The sequence below is a fragment of the Haplochromis burtoni genome, unplaced genomic scaffold (genome assembly GCF_018398535.1).
Source record: "Haplochromis burtoni strain Fernald_Lab_line unplaced genomic scaffold, NCSU_Asbu1 Contig_37, whole genome shotgun sequence".
In the NCBI taxonomy this organism is placed as follows: Eukaryota; Metazoa; Chordata; class Actinopteri; order Cichliformes; family Cichlidae; genus Haplochromis; species Haplochromis burtoni.
Genome location: NW_024582398.1, coordinates 1,985,756 through 2,009,396, shown reverse-complemented (window position 1 = coordinate 2,009,396; position 23,641 = coordinate 1,985,756). Strand labels below are relative to the sequence as shown.

Sequence of the window (23,641 nt, the reverse complement as noted above, 5' to 3'; positions counted from 1 at the left end):
GGGCTGAAGCTAACCACCATTAAACCGTATTAGATGGTCAGTGCCACCCACCTGTAGATAATCACTGGCTCCTGGGGTGGTAATCAGTGTACAGGATATCAGTGTTTTACAGCCAGGCCCTTCTCTGTCAGCTGGTGCTGTTTCATTACCACCTGCATTGTGGTGTGAACAGAAAAAATGGCATCCCTGTGACTCAGACTGATTGCTCGTGGTAACAGTCTGAATTGCCGCAGATACATGAGAGTCATCTCGTCAAACCCTTGCTTTTTTCCCCCTTCTGTCCAACACAGATGCATTCTCAAAATCTAAAAAAACCAAATAGTCATTGCTTGTTATTGCTAAAGCAGGAAGTTAAAAAAAAATAGGGGGGAAAAAAGGAAAAGAAATATGGCTCCTGATAAGATACGGACACCAACTTCAGCAACTCAAAGACTTTGGACTGAGCAACAGTCCAGTTCTTTTTCTCCTCAGCCTGGGTAAGACATCTCTGGTTCAGGTGTGGCTTGATATTAGGAATGCATCAGTTGTAGCTCCTTTCAAGAGCTCTGTGTGTCTAGCTCTTCATGCACTGACACAATCCTCAGCCCACTCCTTGTAAAGCTTCCCCAAGTTCTTGAATCAACCTTGCACGCCAGTCCTCTTAAGGCTGCAGTCATCCCTGTTGATTGTGCACCTTTTTCCTTCTGCGCTTTTCGATTCCGGTCAACTTTCCATTAATATGCTTTGATACAGCATTCTGCGAACAGCCAGCCTTTTTAGCAGTGACCTTCTGCGGTGCTTTGTGGAGAGTGTTAACGACCTTCATCTGAACAACTGCAAAGTCTGCAGTCTTTCCTGTGATTGTGGTTGCATGTAGCGAATAAGACACTGTCTGAAAAGCAATATACTCAAAACACTAAATGAAATGTTCTAGTAATTTCAGATACAGGGTTTCTGATTGTCGTGAGTTATAAACCATAAAAAGCTACATTAAAACAAAAAGGCATGAATTATTTCACTGTGTGAATTTTACCTTTTTGAATTAAATCACAAAAAATTTTGACTTTTTCACAATATTCAATTTTTTATGGATTCATCTTATCCATTATGTCAAATAGAACTAAAGTTATATGTGCAAGTGTGAGCTGGGTTACGATGGTGTGAGTGTGAGAGTAAGTGTTTCTTTGTTGTCGCATCAACAACAGTTGTCATCAGTTTAATCATCATGGTTAAAATCTAAAACAGTCATCTTTGTCATTTTTACCAACATAACAATTACAATCTCCATTAAAAAAAAAATATTATGGAAAAAGCATTCATCCCATTACCGCCAACATCGTGGGTTTGTCATCTTAGCCATCTTTAGCAGCAGCAGCAGCATCGAGCCATGGTTTTATAAATCAGGAGGTACATAACAAAACACTTTAGGCAGTCAGGTCAGTCACTGATAAACAAAATGAGGTATATTACACTCCACTCATTGCCACCGATCCACAACAGGATAAATTTCATTTGCATTTGTAGCAGCACATTCTGTAAAACTCAGACATACAATAAATTATCCCAATAAATTACATTTACATATATCAAAAGACTCAAAAATACTTTTCACATTGCCTTTCATCTAAATATGTCGACATGTTTTAGGTTTAGGTTTCGTTTTAGTCATCATTTATGAGAAACATTTAATGTGGGCAAGTGAGAACTTCAGGAAATCAGAATTAGAGGATAACAAAAAGGAAGCAGATTTCGAGTAACGTTGATGAACAGAAGTGAATAAGGCAATTATTGATTCCAGTAATATAGTTCTAGATATCTATATGTCTGAAAAACTTAAAACTAACATATTATAGAATTTAAGGCATCAGCTGTCTTGGAGCGTCGTACAATGCATGATATAGTCAAGACAACTGTTTCTCCTTTGTAAAATTATGAATCCTTACACCCTACATAAATAGCCTTCACTTCTTTTGTTTTCTTTTCTGCTTTTAGAAAATTAATTACATCTGCTTATATTTAGCTCACTGGGCATCATCAGTAATTTTGGCACTGCATTTTCACTCCCTATCTCACTGTCAGATGTACTGTTTAATGCATTTTGTTTCCACATGACAAAAAAAATTAAAATGTACTGTAAACGAGTAAATATAACTGGTTTTCTATTGTCTTCTATAAAAGTCTTCTATAAAATCAAATACAGTATCTTTGGATGTTTTTGTTTCGATTTAATGGACCAAACCAACAAAATAATTCTAAATTGCTTAAAACTATTTTTTTTTATCTCTTTACCAAGAAAAAAAAAAGAAATAACTTAGGGTTAGTGGGACAGGTGGGTTAAAGTTAGGGTCCAGCTGGTAGCCTGGTGTTGTTAGAGACTTGTTTGTTGCACGTCTCCTTTAAATAAAGTTTATAAGGTCATAATTATTTCTACTTGGTGCCTTCCACCATCATTTGCCAAAGCTTTATGCAAATATAAGTGACACTGGATGATTTTCATCTGCCTTCTACTGCTTTCAGGTGATTATTTAAAAGAAAAACCTTTTTATCAGCAAAGACAACAATATGTTATATTTATAAATACAATTGAGTCATTCTATTAGTCCTTGCATTAGTATCAATATCTAATATCTGCGTTAGTAGCTTAGCTGCCCACTTATCTATTATCACTATTAGCTCTTACCTGTCACTGACTTCCTGGCAAAGTAGTTGGAAAACCTGCTGCTGCAGGTTATCTGAGAAAAAAAAAAGACTAATAGGAATCACGGACTAGGATCATTTAGTTTTGCGGTCCAAGTTATTAATCCTATTTTAGCTTAGCTAGGATTATCTTACCTTGTTTTGAGCATATTCAGTAATTCAGACTGATTTTAATAATATTATGTGGTAAAGGTGCTCTCAACTATTACCATTGCACATTTAGTTGGCCTTAGCTGTTCAGAGATATTTCTTTTTTTACTTCACCCATTCAAACTGATTATTTCTGCATCCAGAGGTGCTTTGCTCTACTATTTTCTCGTGTCCGTGGCTGTCATCTCTATTAAATCAGCTCATCTTTTTGCCAAAAGACATGTCCCGTGCATTTTCCTTCCTGTATGTGTGAAAAAGCATCGAGCAGTCTCTACGGGTCACTTGTGACTGTGAGTACAAACCCAGGCAAATACAGTTGATCATGCTTCACTTGACTTAACAACCTGAGGGCCACATGTCAGTCATGACAGCAAAGGCAGTCGGTTTGAAGGTTTTTTCTTTCTGCTAAAACTCTGCTTGGACAGAAAAGTAAGTCCTTAAAATGGGTGCTAAAGCATAAACGATGCCAGTACACATAAAACAAAACATATTTACGTCCAGTGGTGCTAATACAGCCAGATAATGTATTGAAAAATAAAAATACCCAAAGAATTTGCTTAATTCGGACTGGGCTATACCTGAGCCATCCTGTGCAGTGTGCACAGTCTGCTGTATGTTTTCATCTACAATACAATTTGGGAACTTGTTCTTCTACTTTGTCAAGTTTTGGTTAGACTAGTCTTCAGTGCTACATACAGAATTAATGTATAAATTACTGCAAACACTTTGCACAAACTAAAACAGACATACAGCCCACCCTCCCCCCTTTTTTGTAAGATAAAATGAATATTACAGTTATGTCAAAACAAACAGACACACTGCAAAATCTGTATATAATAAACTGTATCTCATATCTGACTGTAAGCTACCCTAAAATAATAAAGCTTTTAGGTGGCCATTCATCCTGGGTAAGCACATCTGTCTCTCCAGGTGGACATGGAATCTGCTGCTCTTTGTTGTCCTCACAGCAAGTTCACTGCACTGATTTGCTGTTCTGGGCACTCGGTATGAAAGCGCAGTGGTATTCCTGTACAGGGAGTTGACCTTGTCTGTTCTGTTTTCTTTCCTTTTTTTGTGGACCAAATTCAAGCAGACATGGACAGGAACTACCAAAATTTATTCCACTTCTTCATCGACGCTAAACTAGGTTCTTTTTTCCCTGACAGTTGTCGGGTTAACCTTCCCATCGGGGCAATGCCGGTCACTCCACGGTGGGTATGCTGTTCACCTGGCTCTCGTGCTGGCGTCCGGACGCGTTCAAGGAGCTGCGCTTCAGCAGCTTGTTGATGATGTCAGTGCATGTCTTCTTGTACTGGTGTCGGAGGAGGGAGTACACAAATGGGTCGCAAGCTGCCTTGCTGTAAGCTAAGCACTTGGAGACAATTCCCCAGTGAGGGTTGATAGGCACCGCTGGAAATAACTCCACGATCCTGCAGGGAAGCATAAACAGAGGGTGGTGAGAGAGAGCGTGGTAGAAAGGCAAGTCAACATGCTGGAAAAGACATGCATGCCTTAAGCTTATTGAGCAGAAACTGAAATACATTTGCAACACAGTGTTCTATTTTTCCCCCATAGTAAGCAGGGAGTTACTTACGAAAATGTTCTGCTTCTTTATAAATACAGGAATCCCATTAAACACATATTTGTATAAAGTTATTTTTCTCATCTACCCACAAGAAAAAAAGTAGGTAGCTGTCAAAGGACAGTACAAGATTTCCCCGCCTTTCTGTCGTGAATGTGGATTTACAGTGTGGGGCTATATTAGATTTCATTTCTAATTTGCAGTCAGCAATATTTAAAGCCAGAAAAGACAAAAGAAGAGTAAAACAGATAAGCAGTAATGAGTGTCTGTGAACAAAGTTTGATTGTAGCTGACAACCACATTAGACTGAAGACTGAGCAGAAAATGTCAGACAGTGAATTCTTCCAGTCTGGTAAAAAAAAAAACACCAACTCATTAGTGTATAATATGCTATAAATGTTTACTTTAAAGCAGCTCTTAATAAGCTTTACAGTCTTGTGAGGTCTGCATCTCAAAGCAGTTCATGGCACTCCCAACTTGTTTTTGCTTTTAGACACATTTGTGTGAAGTGTAAGTTATTAAACCATCATAAAGCTGTATAAAACCGCTGATTGTCTACATTTGCACTCTGTATGATTAGGCCATCCAAAATAGAGCTCTGTCAGCGTATTACCACAGGCCTTATATGGGCTACTAGCCATCCCTGTCATTTGTTCACGCACACTCCACAGAACGAGTGAATGTTGGTCACAGCGCCACACAAATGCAAAGGTGTTTTCTCACATGAGTTAACACAGAAGAAGCTAGAACTCCACAAAGCAGAGGATCAGGGGAAATTTAACATGAAATGAATACCCCAAACCGAACCTCTTGGAAACTGGTTGAAGATGCAGCTAGTAGGTTTCATCCCATTATGTAGAAGTAAAGACGTTAGGGAAATGGTGGGCAGTGGTCCAAAGCAATTTTAAGCAGAGTCCATTTTTCAAAATCTTTGTTTATCGTACACACACATACAGAGTTAGCACAAGAGCTTTCAGCACATATTATCTCATGATGCAACATTACATAGGCTACTGTAATTATATTTACAGTTAAATTGTTAGGAGGGCAAAAATGCTTTTCCAGGAGAAAGGAAATTCTCCAGAACTTATGGCTTAGGTGATATGACAAAGTAATTTGAGGTCATACCTACTTTTGCAGCTAAGCTTTGTTATCCACTGAAAACACAATAAATTGGGAGCACTTGTTGTCCACATAGAAGAACAGGTTACTGCCAAAGCCTACTGTATTTAACTCAGATCACGTCTACTTCTATTTTTTTCTACTGTGAGTTTTATTTACAGTAAGTTACTGGCATCCAGCTGCCATGTAGTTGCTGTAGATTTTACAGCAACCCCTTTACAGTGCAGCAGGTCTATGCATCAAGATTCTTTTGTCAAAGCTCTTAATCTAAAGCTGAAATTCTGCACTTCAATCACAACAATCTTGATTGTTTGATTTAAATTCTGTTGTGGTGGTGGGTTCTCATTGTCCAAATGCTTGTGGGTCTGACTGTATTAAAGTAAATGTCTCACATGACAGCAAGCCGATGACTTATGTGTCTCACTCACTACAGGCCTTATTTGGTATCCTGTCTTTGTTTAGTGATTGATGTGAGTGGATTCTACCTGACAAACTGATATGCACCCCGCGAACTCGAAGAGAAAAAGTGCTAATGCAGCAGCAGCAACAGCAGAGCAGAGGCATATTACTTATCACAAGGTCAGCCAATCTCATCTTCCAGCTCTGGCCAGTGTGAGGAGGAAGCGGAGGGGAGAGAGAAAGGAAGCAGGAGGGGAGGGATATGGGTATCTGTGACTGGAGTGCAAGGAGGTATCCAAGGGTTGCATACTCTGCATGGTGGTCCAGCATGGATTCCCTCTGGTCACCCAGTCTCTCTACTACTCACCTCGTGATCACATAGGGAGCGAAGCAGAGCATGAAGGTGCCGATAAAGGTGCTGATCTTCCTTGTTGCTCTCTGTCGTCGTCTCTTCTGCTCCTCCAGACAACGCTGACGGACACTACAAGCACAACCACATAAAGAGGGATGCCCGCAAAGTGGGTTAATATGAGACAACAGGGAGTGGGTGTCATGTAGGGGTAAAGCATGGGGAGATCCAGTATAGGGTGAGTTCAGGTAAATCAACTGGGTCAAATTAAAGGCTCAAAGTGGGGATCTCCCTTTTAAGAATTCCAGTTTAATCATTTTCTCTGTGCCTGTATGGCTTTGTGTGATACCTGAGTGCACCACAGCTGTGATGCCATGGTGAAACATTGCTTTGGAGATTTTTTTTTTTTTTTTATGAAATAGAGGTCATCTGTGTGAGTAATAACAGGATTTATAATCTGCAGTAGGCTATTCAACCACACACACACACTCAGAGATTGTATAGTATTTCCATGGGAGCTATTCTGCACAGAGACAGAATAAAGCAATCACCCCAGATGACATTTCAGTTATATTAGATTTTGAGCGAGGACTCAATTCATATGTGAGATTCGCTGTTTTAGATAGGAGAATAAAAGAGGCTAAACCCTTCCTTTTAACTCATTTTTAAATACTTTTCAAGCTTTACAAATATAAAGGTACCAGATTGCTATACCATATAACGTTATAGTTGCAGGATTGATAACTTAAAGTAGCTCACCTGGGGTGTATATCCACTAGAAGCACCAAAGTTTGCATTGTAATAACGTCGATCCTCTTACAGTGAAACCTTGCTACTTTAAGTACTTTGAGGTATGTGACACATAATACTATGAAAGATAGAAGAAAGGTGAAAGAGTGGAAAAAGATGGTGAAGACGACAAACTGTGTCCGATTGCTCGCTCTGGGGTTGGACAGGGTGCAGGATGCGTAAAGCCGGTGGTATCCAACCCAGGAGAGACAGGCGGCCACCGTGGAGAAGGACATGGAGTGCGCCCACGTGTACGCGAGCACAAAAGCCGCGTCTTTGTGGCGCATTTTGGAGTGGTACCTCAGGGGGAACACCACCGCGATCCACCTGTCGATGCTCAGAGCTGCCATGCTCAGCATCGAGTTCGTGGACAGAAAAGTCTCCAAGAAGCCCACGATCTGGCAGAAGCCATCTCCCCCCGGTTGAGCTTTACTGACAAGTCCTACCAAAGTGAGCGGCATGTTGGAGACGGTGAGCAACAAGTTGCAGAAGGTGAGGTTGAGGTTGAACAGACCGGGGACTTGCTTGCGGATCTCCGGGTTATACAAAAAGCAAATCAGCACCAGGACGTTGGACAGCAGCGACACTATAATAATCACAACCACCAGCACCGAGAGAATTACCTCCACAGTGTCCATCCTGTGGACACCCGAAACTCACTTCTCTCCAGTTTTTCTGCGCATATCCAGTCTTTATTTTGCAGCTGCAAAATTACACTAATCACCCGTAACCGTGTCCATGCATCCCCGGATCTCTTCACCGGTGGAGATTCCCTTTTCTTTCAACTACATTGTTTCTTCTTCGGCAAAGATATTCAGGAGGATTCCGACATGATAGAAAACCTATGTTTGTTAGTTTTTTAACGGACTAAACTTCCTTCTTTCTCCCCACTCTAATCTACAGAAAACAAGCTCTCTTGCCAAAGCTGCTCTCTTCTGGCACTGCGTCTTGCAGTGGGGTTTTGTGTCCTGTGATGCGCTCCCGAGGCATCACCCCTCCGCACACACTGCACAGTGTGTGGGCTACTTGATCTCTCTCCTCTCTCCTCTTCTGGGTAAAAGTAAGAGAAAAAAACAGCATTAGTTACAGCTAAAATGAGAAATTATTAAGCTCATTTAACGGAAAATGGCAGATATGGTCAAAATAAGCGTGCTTGTTTTGTTTGTTTGTTTTTTTCAAAATTAAAAAAATATTATTATTTTGGACTATTGTAAATGTTAAACTCGCAAAACGGCTTTTTTCCATTTTAAACTCTCCTTCAGGACTTTTGTAAAAAGGGAGTTGGAATTATCTTGACAATAAATACAAGATAGACAGCATAATCAAGGTGAAAGAAGAATATAAATACTACACTAAAGAGCATATAAGGTACACAATTAAGAGGCACGAATCTGACATTTCACCAAATCACCTAAAATCCTTAAACCTGTCAAACTCATTAATAAAACAGAGATTAACATGAGTTCTCGTGCCTGATTCTGATCTCATTCTTCCAAATCACGATTGCCAGCAGTACTGCTTCTTCATCTTTACTAATTAAGTCTGCATCATCACATTGATAAAGAGCAAAATCCTCTATTTCCCTGAAAGCTGGATAACACCCCCACACTCTGCTGCCCCTCTGGACTTCAGTGTGGGGAGAATTTTTCCTCTGAAGCGTGGGATTCAGCGGAGTGTGCTGTGGCACGTGAGCCACTGAAGGCGCTGGAGCAGTGTATGTGAGGTGGTGGTTGTGGTTTTCAGAAGGGGAGGGGGACGGGAGGGGGTAGTGTGTGGGTGGAAGGAGTTATTGTTACCGTGCACACACACATACGTGATATTTGAGTGTGAGGATGTAATAAATGCAGTCTACCATGTCCTCTTTCTTTGGCTAAACGTGAACAGAAACAGGAGGAAAAGAGGAGGATTTGTGTTGAAAGTGAGCCTCATTAAAGTCGTATACTATGAGGTAGTGGAGTATAGGGGTGGTGTTTGTTCTTGATGCAAAGAGAAGGTGGCTGCAGGGGTGGACAACCCTGGCAGCTGCTGCGTATGATTAGGCAGAAATGGAGCTCCATCTTGGACCCCATGAGGCTTTGGCTGTGATGGATGCATTATCAGCATGTTGTACATGTGATGGGACAATCAGCTTTTGCAGGAGCGGACACTTGCATACTGTCAAGCAACTGCTTCTGCGGCTTTTTTCTTGTCACTTAAAGGGACTTATCAGCACAGAGCCACCAGTTGATCTCAGGCACAAGTGCAGCTTTTTGTATGCATCATTTTAATTATTCTTTTCATAATTAAATGTCAGGTCCAGAGACAATAATGTCTCTAAGGAAAGTGCTCTAAAAATATGGCTTAGAAGGGACAGAAGGACATGGATGAATAATATCCACAGACAAGGGGATACTACTTATAGTTCCACCAGGAAAATTTTCTTTAAAATGCAGATTTTTTTAATTAGGATTTACTATTTAGAACATTCACATTACCCAGAATAAAAACACTGTACACAGCTCCTGTTGTGTCAATTAAATAATGCCTAGTTCCCACAAATCTTATCGACTGTGGTTTATTAAGAATTACACAAACTAACATTATGGAGGTCATTTACTGACTCATCAAACAATGCTAAAGAATGACACATAATTCAATATGTTGTCTCAAGTTTGTGTCTACCCACAACCAACATTATATTTGTGTAATGCAACAAATAGTACTGATCATTCAAAATGGTCCAGTCCCATGTGCAAAAACACCAAATCTACACATCTTTACACAAACATTGATGGGTCTTGATTTCTGGGCTTAATTGGACTTATTTCCTTTGGGATAAATTCTCATTTTTGTTGACTAATAGCCTAACTTGATTAATAATAAAATTTAGGTTTAGGGCTTCAAGATGTACACATTGACTGGTCACTTCATTGGGTACACCTTCTTCAACTCCTTGTTAATGCAAATATTTAATCAGCCAGTCACATGGCAGCAACTTAATGTATTCAGGCATGTAGATACGGTCAAGATGACCTGCTGTCCAAGTTCAAGTCAAGCATTAGAATGAGGAAGAAAGGTGTTTTAAGACTCTTTCAGTGTGGCATGGTTGTTAGTATTGGTGGAGTATTTGAGAAACTGTTCATCTACTGGGATCTTAATGCAAAACCATCTCATATAAAATGAACACATTGAACCTTGAACCAGATTGGCTAGAGCAACAGAAGAATATAGCATGTGCCAATCCTGTCAGCTAAGAACAGGCTACAACTCCCACTCACCAAAACTGAACAACAGATGATTTCAAAATCATGACCCGATGAGGTGTTTTGATTTATGCAGTGACATTTTATTCAGGTAAAGGCTGGTTGTGGTGTAATGGTGTGGGAGATATTTTCTTGGCACCTAATTGTTGAATCAAAGCCACAAACAACTGAAGCAGTTCTGAAGGCAAAAGTAGGCTCAAAACAGTTTTAGCACGGTATCCCTAATAAAGTGCTAACTGAGTGTATAAACGCTCTTTGTCAACATACCCCACTCATTCTTCGGGACATTGATAGGGACCATAAGTTCCAAAATAAAATACGTGCTTTACTAAGTAAAACTTGAAATTAGCAATTAAGGCTTCATCAGGAAACTTTTTACTGAAGGCATGGATCAGGCGTCAATAAGAGGCTTCTATCCAGCTGCATCTAGGAGAATTTACCCCCTGCTGAGTATTGCAAAGAGTGCAGATCTAAGACATTTCCAAACAGACTTCACTTTTAAGACCTGGAAGGTTTCTGATACAGTCTAAGATCATTTGAACAAAAACAACAATCAAGAATAAACACTATCATGATCTCTACAGATAATTAAACAATCAAATTCATCTATAACATTTGTTTCTACATACCTAAATGCACTAATTTGCTACTAATTTGAGCAAGTGAGCAGGTGTACCTAACAAATTGGCCAGCCAGTGTATTTCTCCCAGTAAGTGAGTCTTTGCTTGGTGGCACAAGACCTGGACCAAACCAACCAACTATATTATTTATTTCTATTACCGACTGGAACAAGAACAAATAGGATTCATCTTCAGGTCATTCATCTTTTTTTCTGTTAAATGAATTTCACGAACATTTTGTCAGGAGATGGAGAGAGTGTATATCCATCACTTTACAGAAAGGCACAAAAAGGAACACTTACACTTAATAGACAGTGATAAGGCACCTAGAGTCAGCTGAAATGTCAGGAGGAGGTTTGGGGACACACACTGCATTATATGAATAATTATTATTATTGAGAATATTGATATGTTCTTAATTTTTTTAATATTACAGCTTTTGTAATTACTAATCTATCACAGTGCCCCATAGTGTGTAACTTAGGGGTTTTATTACTTAAAATCTCTGTTTTGTAAGGGAATCCTTCGGGTTTACTGTGGCTGAGAAAAAATCTCAAGTCTGCAGATCTTCACTTTGAAGATAATACCTCTTGTCAAAAGATTTAACAAGTGCAGGACTTGACTGTGAGAGACAGTAGGTTGAGAGAGAGCCTGCGGCACTCCTCCTTTATGCTGTGACAGTGTGAATTTGAATTTGCTGCCAGTTCCAATTCCACCCTTGACTTCCCTCTGATTGGCAGGCTGGTATATATTTAAAACCCACAGTTGATATAGGCTGTGCTTTAGCTTCTAGGTTTTCCTGACTCATGTGAATATAAACATGTCAGTTATATTTCCAACCTTCCCAAGAAAAATGATGCAGGATTTCTGAGCCGAGAAGAAGTTGTGCTGCAAATATGACAACTGGAAAACTTGTAAAAGTAAGACTTGAGTTATGTAACTCAGAAGAGTACATGCAAGCTGTAGAACAGCAGCCTTATGGCTCATAAAGGTCTCACGGTGAAGACGGTAGGGATGCTCACTCATACAAGAAGCTTTATATAAACATCGTGAAGTGCCACTTTACAAGTAAGGAGAAAAGGAAGGTGTTTACACAGCTAGCTATAACGCTGAGAGAGGCCAGTTTCCTGTCACTTCTGACTTAGTCATCACCAATGCATACCACTCTGATATCTAATAAAGCTTGTACATATGTTAAAACACAAAGCAGTTACCTGAAGCAGCAGAGAATTACTGAGTGAAGCTGGTAGAGTTTCTGAAACCTATTACTGGCATTACTGCCTTGAAGCAGATATTACTGGTTCTCAAAGTGGAGTCCCAAAACCCCCAGAGATGTGCAACACATAGGCAAGAGCTCCACATAATAATTTGTTGCAAATGACTAAATTCTGGCGTATAAAAAAAGTAAAAAGTGCATTTACACAGGTAAAGGACATTTACACCAATAAAAGGTAAATTTGTTTTCATAACTTGGCCCCATTGTACTTCATGATGATGTATGGAGAGTCAGGTGAGTACCAAAGTCAGTGTGAGTCGTTGTCTAGTAACCATAAAGTGAGTACTGATTAGAAATAGAAATATACCAGTACGGCATTGATTATCCAATGTACTGGAAACACTCCTCAGAGACTTTGGTCCATATTGACATAGCATCACACAGTTGCTGCAGATTTGCTGCCCATCCATCCCAAAGGTGCTTTACTGGATTGAAATTAGTGAGTGTGGAAACTATTTAATGAGTCATGTTCAAGAAAATTTCTTGAAATGATCTGAGCTTTAAGACATTCTTTGTGTTATTATCGAGTTTTTCTAAGGAGCCAAACTGTGCTAGGAAAGTTTTCCCACAAGCCTGAACAACTGAGACTCGATGCTTTCATGTTGTTTGTGACAAATCAAACACTGTTTTTCCAAACTTCAGTTTCTTGCTCTTAGCTGATAAAAGTTGCACCTGGTGTGGTCTTCTGCTGTTGTAGTCCATCTGCTTCAAAGTTCAACATATTCAGCATTCAAAGATGCTCTTCTGCATAATGAGCTTCAAGAAGTCTGGCCTTTCTCCTCTGACCTTTGACACCAGTAAGACATTTTTGCCTGGAGAACTGCTGCTCAATGTATATTTTCTCTCTTTGAGACCATTCTCTGTATCACAATATGGCCCACAGTACAGTAAAAGTTCTAAATAGGCTCTTGATCTTATTTAAATGTATTGAGGTAGTTTTTCACTTATATACTGGACACTTTACATTTTTTAAAACATGAACCAATCAGCGGCTGCATTTCTACTTCATAATTACATAAATTTTGGACAATCTTTCAGTTCTTTTCCTGTCATCGGTTTCCTGAAAATGTTGTACGCCACTGAACTGCATTCAAAGACTTTTAAAAGATATCGAATTCTAATTTTATTATTGATGCACCAACATCCAGAAGTACTTGAAATGAATTCCAACTCGATCAGCTACATTAAATGCGGCTGATGCTTGTGGGCATTATGCATCGGTCACAATAATAGAATAATGTAATCACAGAAAATACTGAGTGCTGCACATGAATTTAAAAAAGCCTCCCTCATAAGAAGCTTTTGTTCATGTCCTCCATCTGTATGCCCTGCTGAGCTGCTCACCATACCGATCCTCCTGTAGTATCTGAGACTTGTCTTTCCACATATGGCAAGGCAGAGAAAACCCAGCACCCATTCTGATCTCACCACCAGAAATGTATAATCAGTGCACAGTTAATACAGACGCTAGTACAAGCTTGTTTTCATTATGGATCCTGGAAGGCGCTGGCTGTGTGTGTTCAAGGCTGGCCAACTCCTACAGACACAAGCACAAAGCATTCCAGCTTGACAGTGTTTTATTATAGGTGCAGACAAATTGCTTTCAGCCTCCTGCTTGATATTTGTACTCTAAAACAATGGAGTGCAATAATTATCTTTAGCGGGACAGTTTTATGCAAACATTTGCTGCCCAGATTTTGTAGGATGGTGTCAGTTTTATAGCATAATTATCTAAAACTGTTGAACCTTACAGGACGGAGCTGGAATGAGCTGTATTTTTTCCAGTGTTGACAAAGGAGAAAGAAAAAAAAAATCCAAGGGAGCTTTATATCAGCTGGATAGGCTTAAGAATAAATAAGAATAAAAGACACTTTCACTCTTGTAAATTTAGGTCATTTATCAAGTCAAATACATCCGTCTTTCATCTCTTGATTTCACAGACGAGTTCACAGCGACACTGTCAGCCGTTCCTCGAAGCCTGTGGTACATCAAAGAGAGAAAGCAAACACAATTTGCGGTGTATTGATCTCGTTATTAGCAATTCTCTGGCAGAACACGAAGTGTCAGGATGTGATGCAGAGTTTGTTTTGTTTTTTTATCTGGAAGTATCTAGATGAGCACTGATGGGAGAAATATGTTTTGTCTAGTGTTTCTGGAGCATGAGAGCTTTTATTGTGGTGCACTTTAGCGGCCTGTATTTTTTCATAATGCAGTTCACTTGGACTTGATTAGATTCCTCCCCCATGTTGGACTGTGATCTGAACCCTTTCCCCTTGACAGCATTTAAATCAGTTTTTCATTCAGATACATAAAATAGAAAGCAATCCTCTTTTTCCTGTGGACCCAGATAGTCTATTACTACCAACAATTTGATAAGAGTCAGTCACCTTAATGCAGGGCTTAAGAATTACAGAGCATGTCTGACGGGTAATCAGTTCTCCCTGTGAGCCATCGAGACAGAGGCTGAACCTTGTGACCCAAATAAAACCTGAATCTAATACCTCTGCTGTATATTTATCTTCCTTTGATATCAAATCATGAAATTTATGCTGTTAATAGCAACAGTTAACGCAGTGTGCCAGATTTGTTATTTTAAGTGCGGGTGTTATCCCGCCATCAAACTGTAGGTGAAACCTGCTTCACTGACAGTAAAGGCAGCCATAAAAAGTACAAATAATCTACTCCTGTGATGACAATGATCCAGGAGCCATTTGGTTCTGTTAATTACTGAAGTCGAAAAACAAAATGTTGAAAAACTCTGAGATGTAACAAAAATAACAATGATAACCAAGACAGGAAAAATGAAAGAAAAAGATAAAGAAGATAATTTAGAGATAATTTATTGATACTATTTGTGATAACACAGCAAATAATGATTACGCAGCCTTTCCCTCAACCTTTCTATGCTCCCTGAAAAAGTTGAATTTGACAGATCATGTTAAAACATCAGATGACACTTAAAGGAAAAGTTGAATATTTTTTTGTAAATGTGTTGTAAGAAAGTCAAGACAAAGGTAAAACCCTACAACAGCGAGACAAGCCCCTATGAGCAAACGCTTGGCAACCTTTGGCAGAGCCAGGCTCAAGGAAGGGGCAGTCATCTGTCATGACCAGTTGGAGGTAATGGGGGGAAGACAGGACAGGTCTTTAAGATAAGACTGGGCTTAATGGGCCTTGTATGCAAGGAGAAGAGTTGAATTCAGGATTTAACATCTGCTTGAAGGTTCAACATGCTGTCCATTGTTCTGCATACCTTGGTGTAACGAGCGGTTATTTGAGTCACCTTTTGTCTACTCCAAGCAGCCTGGCATTTTCTTCTGTGCTTTACCATCAACAAGGCATTTTCCCCAGAGAACTACTCTTCACTGGATATTTTCTCTTTTTTCACTCTCCTCTTAAACCCTAGAGATGGCTGTTCAGGAGACTCCTAATTGGTCAGCAGCTTCTGAAATACTCTGACCAGCCCATCTGGCACCAACATCCATGCAATGTTCAACACTTTCTAAATCACTTTTCTTCTTCATTCTTCAGATTGAACATCAAGTTGTCTTGACTATATCTACCTGCAGAATGAGTTGCTGACTTGAGTTTCTGCCATGTGATTGGTTGATTAGATATGTGAGTTAACAAGCAATTCAAAAGGTGCATTTAACAAAGTAGCTGGTGAGTGTATATTAAGTATATACATCCTCATATTTAACATACTAAAACAACAGTTCTATAAGTCAAAAATAATATATTACCTGGATGAGGTTTACTCTGAGGTCACTGTGAAAATACCAGCAAAGTGATGGTATGCAAGAGCATGTCTAGAGTCAATGTCACATATGCACTTATGTGTGAGAGAATAAATCGAAGTGCTCTGGAGTAGCCCCAGATTAAAAGACGAATCAGTTTCTCGTTCCCCTGGATTTGTTGTGGATTCTCTGCTCCCACCTAAATGTAAATAAGCTACTTGCGTGGTCAGTGAAATAAGAGCTGTTGCCATGCCTCCTTGATAGTAATCTGAACTCGGCTGCTTGCAGTCCTTCTTGTGCTTTATACCAATCCCACCTTCTCATCCCTGCTTTGTGTTGAAAAGTCAATTTTCTCATTCACTGATCTAATTCATTGCGAGGATTAATTTGCCTTTCTAATTTGATTTCACAGTAATTTAATAAGTCCCCCCAAAATTTCATCAGTGGTCCATTCACCGTTGAGAGAAGCCCTAATTAGAAACGCTAATGCATAATTATTCTTTTATTTCCAGCTTAAGCTAGCCAGCACATGAATACATGAGAACAAGGGGATGACAGCAGATATCAGCTAAAAAAACAATCTCATATAAGCATGTTTACATGAATGTGTGTCTGTACCCACCACCCTCCGTTTGCATTGAGGCACCTTATCAAGCTTGACGAGACTTCAATTAACTTCTGGTGTCTCCTTTAAAGCATGCAGCTCATACAGTGATATAACCATTAATGTCTCATTAACTTACCAGCCTTTCTTTAACACATATGCTGCTGTGCAGATGGAAACCTGATCAGATTTCTGAAGGACAAGCTTAATTAAGTTTATGAAGGAATGTGATCTAGCCTGGTAGCTTGGATTTAGCACCGGACCATTTAATTATCATTTAATTAAAATGCTACAGAGAAACCTTCTTCATAGCTCAGTGATCACTGCTGTTAAACTACAAAGCAAAAGGTGTGCCTGTCCTGTTTGTTCAGGTGGTTTGCTTCTGAAAGAGATTGCCTTGGAAGTTAATTGCCAGGATCTCGCTCGTTAGCTCATGTATTCCTGCCATCTAGTGAAACTCTGCAGTATTACAAGCAGTCTCCAAGGGTTTTTCGAACTGTTGGAATGAATGAGACTGCAGCAAAATTTAATCAGTGGGTCCTCCTTGTGGCAAAGCAAGGTCAGTGCTGTTTTTACCCACTTTGTCATATTCCTTCTGCTAAAGTACCTGACTCCTTGAACATAATCTCTAAATTGCTTGCCCAGCTTGTCATGGTTACATGAATTATTTGACATCTCAGAAGCTAAACAGGATGCGTCCCATAAAAATGGCTTCCAGCCAAAGCATATTTTTGAGGCAGTCCAAAATGCCAAGATGCTTGTGCTAAAACTGGATTTCAGGCATAGCAATATTCTTGATTTTATTCACAAAGTAATGTTAAGCAAATGTAAATTGCGGCTATGGTGATGTCAGAGGTCAGAGTAAAGGACCCAAGACTATCCATTTAATCTCAGCACTGGTTTGGGAGCGTTGTCCTGCTTCTGCAGCTGCTGTAACGCCACTTCAGTCCTTGTTGAGATTAATAGCAGGCGCACACAGGAGCCATTAATGCTGAGGAGCCATTGTCCCACCTCTTCCCCAGTGCTACCCAGGGAGCCACAACCTCCATAATGGCTCCATTCTCTATATTAATGATGCTCCCTGGTCACATGAAAAAAGAAAAAAAGAAGAAAAAGGTTTTTAGCTGTAAGCCTCGGTGAAACAAAAAGGAAAATGTGAAAAGGGGGAAGCAGGGAGACCTTCTGTCACCAAAAGAAGAAGGTGTTTTACTATAGGGGACTCAAGATGGCTCATTATTAAAATTTAATGTGTATCGTGAGACTTTCAAACATAAACAATGTGGATATTTCCACAGACTCAAGTTCTTGAAAAAATGATATTCAGGGTAATATTTTAATCCTATTTTTACATTTGATCTATTTCTATTGTTTTAGGGAATTTTAAGTTTCCTTCTTTTGTTGCAGGAAAGAATCTGCCATGCTGAATCTGTGTGCTTTTACTACCAACTGGTAATTTAATTAAGGTTTATTATATTCATATTTTCTAGAGTACAAATCCCTGGGTGGTGTTGTTGGTCTTCTTTCTCTAGTTAGTGTTCCCCGCCACTGATGAAGTTCAATTTTTACAAGCCAAATTCAACTCGGATATGGTCAAAAATAGCCCTTTTGCCACAGTTTATGGGCAAAAGTATTTGTCATATACATTATTAGGCTTTGACTTTAAAACATAAATGTTAAAATGGCATTTATCATCCCATTTATCTTATTATTATTTTAATTACAAGTATAGAAATTATACAGCAGGAAGAAGTGTTTCACTGAAAAAACTCAGGCTAGACTGACAGGCTGCTGCTTCAGGCCCCGCCTTAGCTCAGGATGCTGATCGTCCAGTTCTGTAACAGTATCCAACTGGAGACAGACTGGTAGAATCTATCTCCACTTGGACCTCCGTAGTCTACTGTCATCAACCAGCAGAGGACTTCCTAAACTTTGTAGCAGTAGACATAAGATCCCAGCACACCAGTAACTATACCATAAGTCAGGTTTCACAAAGCAAAGTCAATATGAGAGTAGTGGTTGGAGTTTGTGGTATTTAGACTGTGATGTTACGAAGCAGTTTATATACTCTATATATAACCAGACAAACAGCGTCTTATACAACAGCCAACAAGTGTACACACGTCTGTATACGTTGGGCAATTTTAGTGCCTACTGAGTCCTGCAGAGGGCGAAGGAGACAGCCAGTCCACAGAACATCCCATCCACCTGAAACCCAAGAAGGACCTCTTAAAGAGAGTCACTTGCAATCAGAAAGCCCCCATTTAATTACAACACACAGGAAATTACTGAGTGAATGGGTCAGGCGCTGATAAGAGGCTGAGCTCTGGGGATGATAGCTCCTGAAACCCGAGGAGCCCCAATCTCAAAGCCAAATTATCACAAAGGCCAAGTCTGGAAGTCTGACAATCTGATTGTACTGTCATCCAGATTCATAATTAATACATTTATCAAATTAATCGCTGAAAAGAGCCCCGGCCTTGTGAACAGTAAGCAGATTCATTGGCCACTGGCTCAGCTTACCACTAATAACAGTGTTGTCAGTGGAAATAGGCCCAGAGTGGGCCGATGACCCGGACTTCATGACAGACAAATTGCGCATCAGTGTAGAGATGATATGGGGAATTTAGGGAGTAAAAGAAAGAAAAAAATGTCATTGTTTGGTGACAACCACAATTGTACCCTTGTTTCAGATTGTGAATGCCATGTTGGAGGAACATGAAAGGGATATTTACTGTTTGGATAGAGCTGAAAATATCTGCTGTTATACCTGGTCTAACAAATCACTCATTAAAGGGACTTTCAATGTTACTACCACGGGCTGTAGTAGTGAAAAAGAATGATCTTTATTATTAGAAATACAACAGCAGGACTACCATAGAATTCGTACATGTTTAACAAGTGATTCGTGTGGTAAATAAGTGCACAAAATCACCTCAGAAAATGAAAAAGGTAAAACAGATTTTTTTTTAAAAACAACTTTTTTTAGGCTTTACAACAAAAGAAACTAATAAGTAAAAAAACTAGCATTTTGTACTTATAAAACTAACTAAAACAAAATAAAATGTACAGAAATTGCCTTAATTTTTGGTTTTTGCCAATATGATTGTCAATATTTTAAACATTCGAATTTATAATGGCATTCATTTTTGCAGACTTGGAGATATGCATGTTGTATAAATTGTTATGTTTCTTCTAGTCTAATTTAAAAAAAATTCCTGACACATTCCAAAGTATTGTAAGAATTAATAATAATAATAATAATAATAATAATAATAATAATAATAATAATAATAATAATAATAATAATAATAATAATAATAATAATAATAATAATAATAATAAATAATAACAAATTTATTACATTTACTTTCCCCCCCTTATATAGTAATTTTCTACTCTGAGTACATAACACAGTTTATACAACTTGCCTCATTCATACAATCACTTTAAAAAAAAAACACAAGTGCTTTCTGTCTAACATTCTTGCCCATCTTCCCCAAGAATATTTGGCACACAGACTGCAGCGGACAGGTATCGAACCACCAACCTTCCAATTAGGAGGTTCCCTGGTCCTTCTGCAGATCCACAGTGGGGTTGCTGTGGCTCTGTGGGTAATATTAAAAATATTAAATTATAACTCCTGTAAACAGGCAATAAACACATACAATACTGTTTCTTCAGAACAAAAACTAATGTTGTATCAGATATTAATAGAGTCTGATGCAATAATGAGTAAAAAGCATTTTTCAAGCAAAGAACAAATTTATGTCTTCCCTGTGGTCGTTGTTTTGGTAAAAAAAAAAAATTTGCTTTAGCTTTCCTTTTTTTTTACTCACCTTGTTAGTTAACAGATGAAAGCATCCAACTACCTTCCTAGATGGTAGTGACAGCCTGACAGAAAACTAAATGTATTCCCCCCTTAGCAGAGTTCCAGTGATAATGCAAACTGATTATTTGCATTGGCAAACGTGGACAGAAAAATAGTTCCTAATTTTTCTGAGTCACAGGGTCAAGTATGAAACCAAACACGCGTCATTTAGTTTATGTATACATTAGAGAGGGGAAACATTTCTCCTGTTGACATCCTTATAGAAAAATAGCTTTACTGTGTTAACATTTTGGACGTTAGTGGTTCCCTGACTACAAATAGGATTAGTCACAACCCCAAAAACTGATCACAGACATCTTGTGTTGTCACCTTTAATAGAGTAGACCTTTTCTCTGCCGTGTCATCCCTGGTGCTATAGGGACTAATCACACATTGGTAACACATGGTAATTTAAAGCACTAATGAGAATACTGAAAAGCTGCTGCAGTGAGCTCCTGGATTTCCATCTGGGCCCCTGAAAAGACCATAATAACTGGTCAACAACCCAGGTCATTTGAAACTGACGATATTGCTGTAATTACATGATAAATATCTTTGTTACAGATACCTAAAAACACACAGACTTAGCATCTTTGTTGTTTTCTTCAGACTGTATACTATGGATACTGTGGATTTCTTAAATAGTGATTGCCTCCTAATTTACTTAGTCTTTTTTAGTTTTTATGAAATGTTTTCTTATAAAACATAATGAATCTGACAATAAGAGCATTGAGGAAAAATGTGTTTGAAATAGAATAATAATGCATTTGTACATTTTCTTATATTGCTGTTTCTCCAGAGAAATCGAGAAAACAACTGGAAAGTACTTCATCAGCAGGTGAGTTGCGCTCAACAACAAATGCATTCAGAAGTTTCAGTGTTTCAGTGCCGTGTTTCACAGGTTGAAACGTGACGTTGAGGACGAGGCAGTTTATTTCAGCTCATACTGATTTCGCCCTCTTTTCAAAACGAAAAGGAACAAGCGTTTCTTTTATGAAAAGACTGAAAGCTCAATTTGTCCTCTCTTGTTTACTCTGCGATAATGTTGTTTTGACATGTAGTCCTCAGCAGTGCTTATATAGTTGGTATTTATGCTGTCTATCAGGAGCTGGTTGAGGTCCTTTTCTGCACTGAGAGCCTGTCTGGTTCAGCTCTGGAGCCTGAATGGACCCACTCTTCACTGCCAACAACTGCAGCAGGCAGGTAGCAAAGGCTTTTCAGCAGGGCCAGCATGCATCACTCAACTTAGGTAGAGGGCTCTCTCCGTAATTGCCAACTATTACAATACGTGGCATGAGGGGTTCAACACTATTTTCAAACCTGATGAAATGGCATCAAGGCATCCTCTCACGTCCAGTGATAATTGAACAATTAAACTTTAGCAGACAAATTACCTCTTCATAAAGCACAACTAATTATAACAGCAGGCCAGTCACAAAGAAGCTTATCCAGGGTCAGTCCTGGGGCTGATGTTCAGATTTTCATTATTAGATCAGGCTTAACTGTATTTATTGTATCAAATACACTTTTATTTGTCCATTTTGAGTTTCTTTTTTATGCAGTGCTCCCCCAAAACGACTTTTTTTCAAGCATCCAGTCTGTTCCGGGGGGGGGATTATGACCTAGGATATTTTCAGACCATTTATTTGAGACATCCAGCTGCAACCCCCCCTATTAAACATCTTGATTAGACAGGATTTAAATCACCCTATTTGATTGGGGCAGTTAAGCTCTTTATACTCTTCACTGTAAAATGCTAATTCTCTGTGAAACGAATGGACATGAATCCTCAGAGAGCATATGGAGAATCTCTCATATAAATAATTCACAGGAAATGAGTAAAAATTAGTGAGCAGAGCATCAGTGATGTTGCGCAGTCATTACTTCTGCAAATGAGGTATTTAATATGAAGGATTTAAAATGGAAATGTCATCAGTGTGAAAAATGACCTCCTTTTGCAGAGCAAGACACCTCATGTACACTGCAGCACAATACTAGCAATGTAAATGCATGAAATCCATACTACTAGCATTTTTTAGATTATGGTGTTTCCTTCTACTACTGCCACCAAGCCCTTTACACAATAGTAGCTAAGCCCCCAAGTGTGAACTCTGAGCCTAATTACCCTCACAAGGGGACCCGAAACCCCTCCGAAACTCCTCACGTGCACGCTGTGGAGCTCTTCAGGTGCATTAAGTGAAAATTATATTGACGCTAACAATGGTGGCTTCAGGATCCACTTCAAGGATGCAATAGACTTGAAGTGCACCCATATTTTAGTCCAGGACAAAAGGCAGAAGATAACAGTGCAGATTCTGCAGCAGCAGTATCTGTAAACAGTTTCAAATTTATCTGCAAAATACTTCTTTTTGAAAATTTGATGAGCCTAAAAGAGCATCGAATGAATCAGTGTAAAGTTTGTGCCAGACAAACACACACTCATGTCAATATTTGACACCATAAACTCCTCCCTTGGCCAGTCACCGATGAGACTCAGAGATTATGAATTTGATATTAATGCCGACCGAAAAGGCCAAACTGGGAGCACGGAGCACATTTAATATCTAAACGTGGCTCCTCTTGCACACACAAGTCATTTGCAAGTTCCAATACAAGATGATTATATGTGTTGATACATCAAGGCAAGAGATGAAATTGATTGCAAATGTATCATAAGGTGGTGATTGTAGACAATATTAAACTTCACAAAGGAGCTTTTGTTCTCAAATTCCTGCAGCGGTTCAGCCAGTATCGCCTCTGCTTTAATTTAATATCTATTTATTTTACTCCATTGTACGGGTTTTATTGAGGTTGCGCCTGCTTTATCGCCCCGATCTAAACCAGAAGTGAAGGTCAGGAGAGGCAGAGTGCCTCTGTTTATTGGCTTCCATTGAGCCCATATGAGCTGATTTGGCTATCTGCTCTTTCATAGTATTTTGTGCTATCCGGATATTGTTTATCACCGCATTGAGATATTCACTGTGTATTTACTGCTGAATTAAATATTCTTCATCACTTTTGTAATATCCTCTCTGTAGGCTCATGCAGGATGTGAGAATCCTGTTGGATGTGCCAGCAAATCCTCGCTGACGATCTATGAATTCAGGAAGAAAAAACAGCGTGGAACATATATTTGTCATCTGTGTATGCTTTGAAAATGTTAAGTCACACTATTTTAGGCAGCTTCACTATGTTATTTTGAAGTCTGGCCTTGGTAGCGTGAATAT

The 23,641-nt window shown here is 39.1% G+C and overlaps 1 protein-coding gene across 1 annotated transcript; it reads right to left on the bottom strand.

Moving 5' to 3' along the window:
* Nucleotides 1–95: 95 nt before the first annotated feature.
* Nucleotides 96–8,765, bottom strand: LOC102295537 (G-protein coupled receptor 26). The gene is made up of 3 exons (XM_005919533.3): nt 7,038–8,765; nt 6,297–6,410; nt 96–4,256 (listed from the first exon to the last, which is right to left on the bottom strand). Exons 1-3 carry the CDS (start codon nt 7,703–7,705, stop codon nt 4,028–4,030), a joined length of 1,011 nt encoding a protein of 336 aa, XP_005919595.1. The 5' UTR covers nt 7,706–8,765; the 3' UTR covers nt 96–4,027.
* Between the last annotated feature and the right edge of the window lie 14,876 nt (nt 8,766–23,641).

Coding starts and splice junctions, on each gene's coding strand:
- LOC102295537 (XM_005919533.3), bottom strand. CDS start 7,705: ATGGACACTGTGGAGGTAATTCTCTCGGTGCTGGTGGTTGTGATTATT. Junction 6,411..7,037: donor CTAGTGGATATACACCCCAG/GTGAGCTACTTT, acceptor TTGTGCTTGTAG/TGTCCGTCAGCGTTGTCTGG. Junction 4,257..6,296: donor GCTCCCTATGTGATCACGAG/GTGAGTAGTAGA, acceptor GCTTCCCTGCAG/GATCGTGGAGTTATTTCCAG.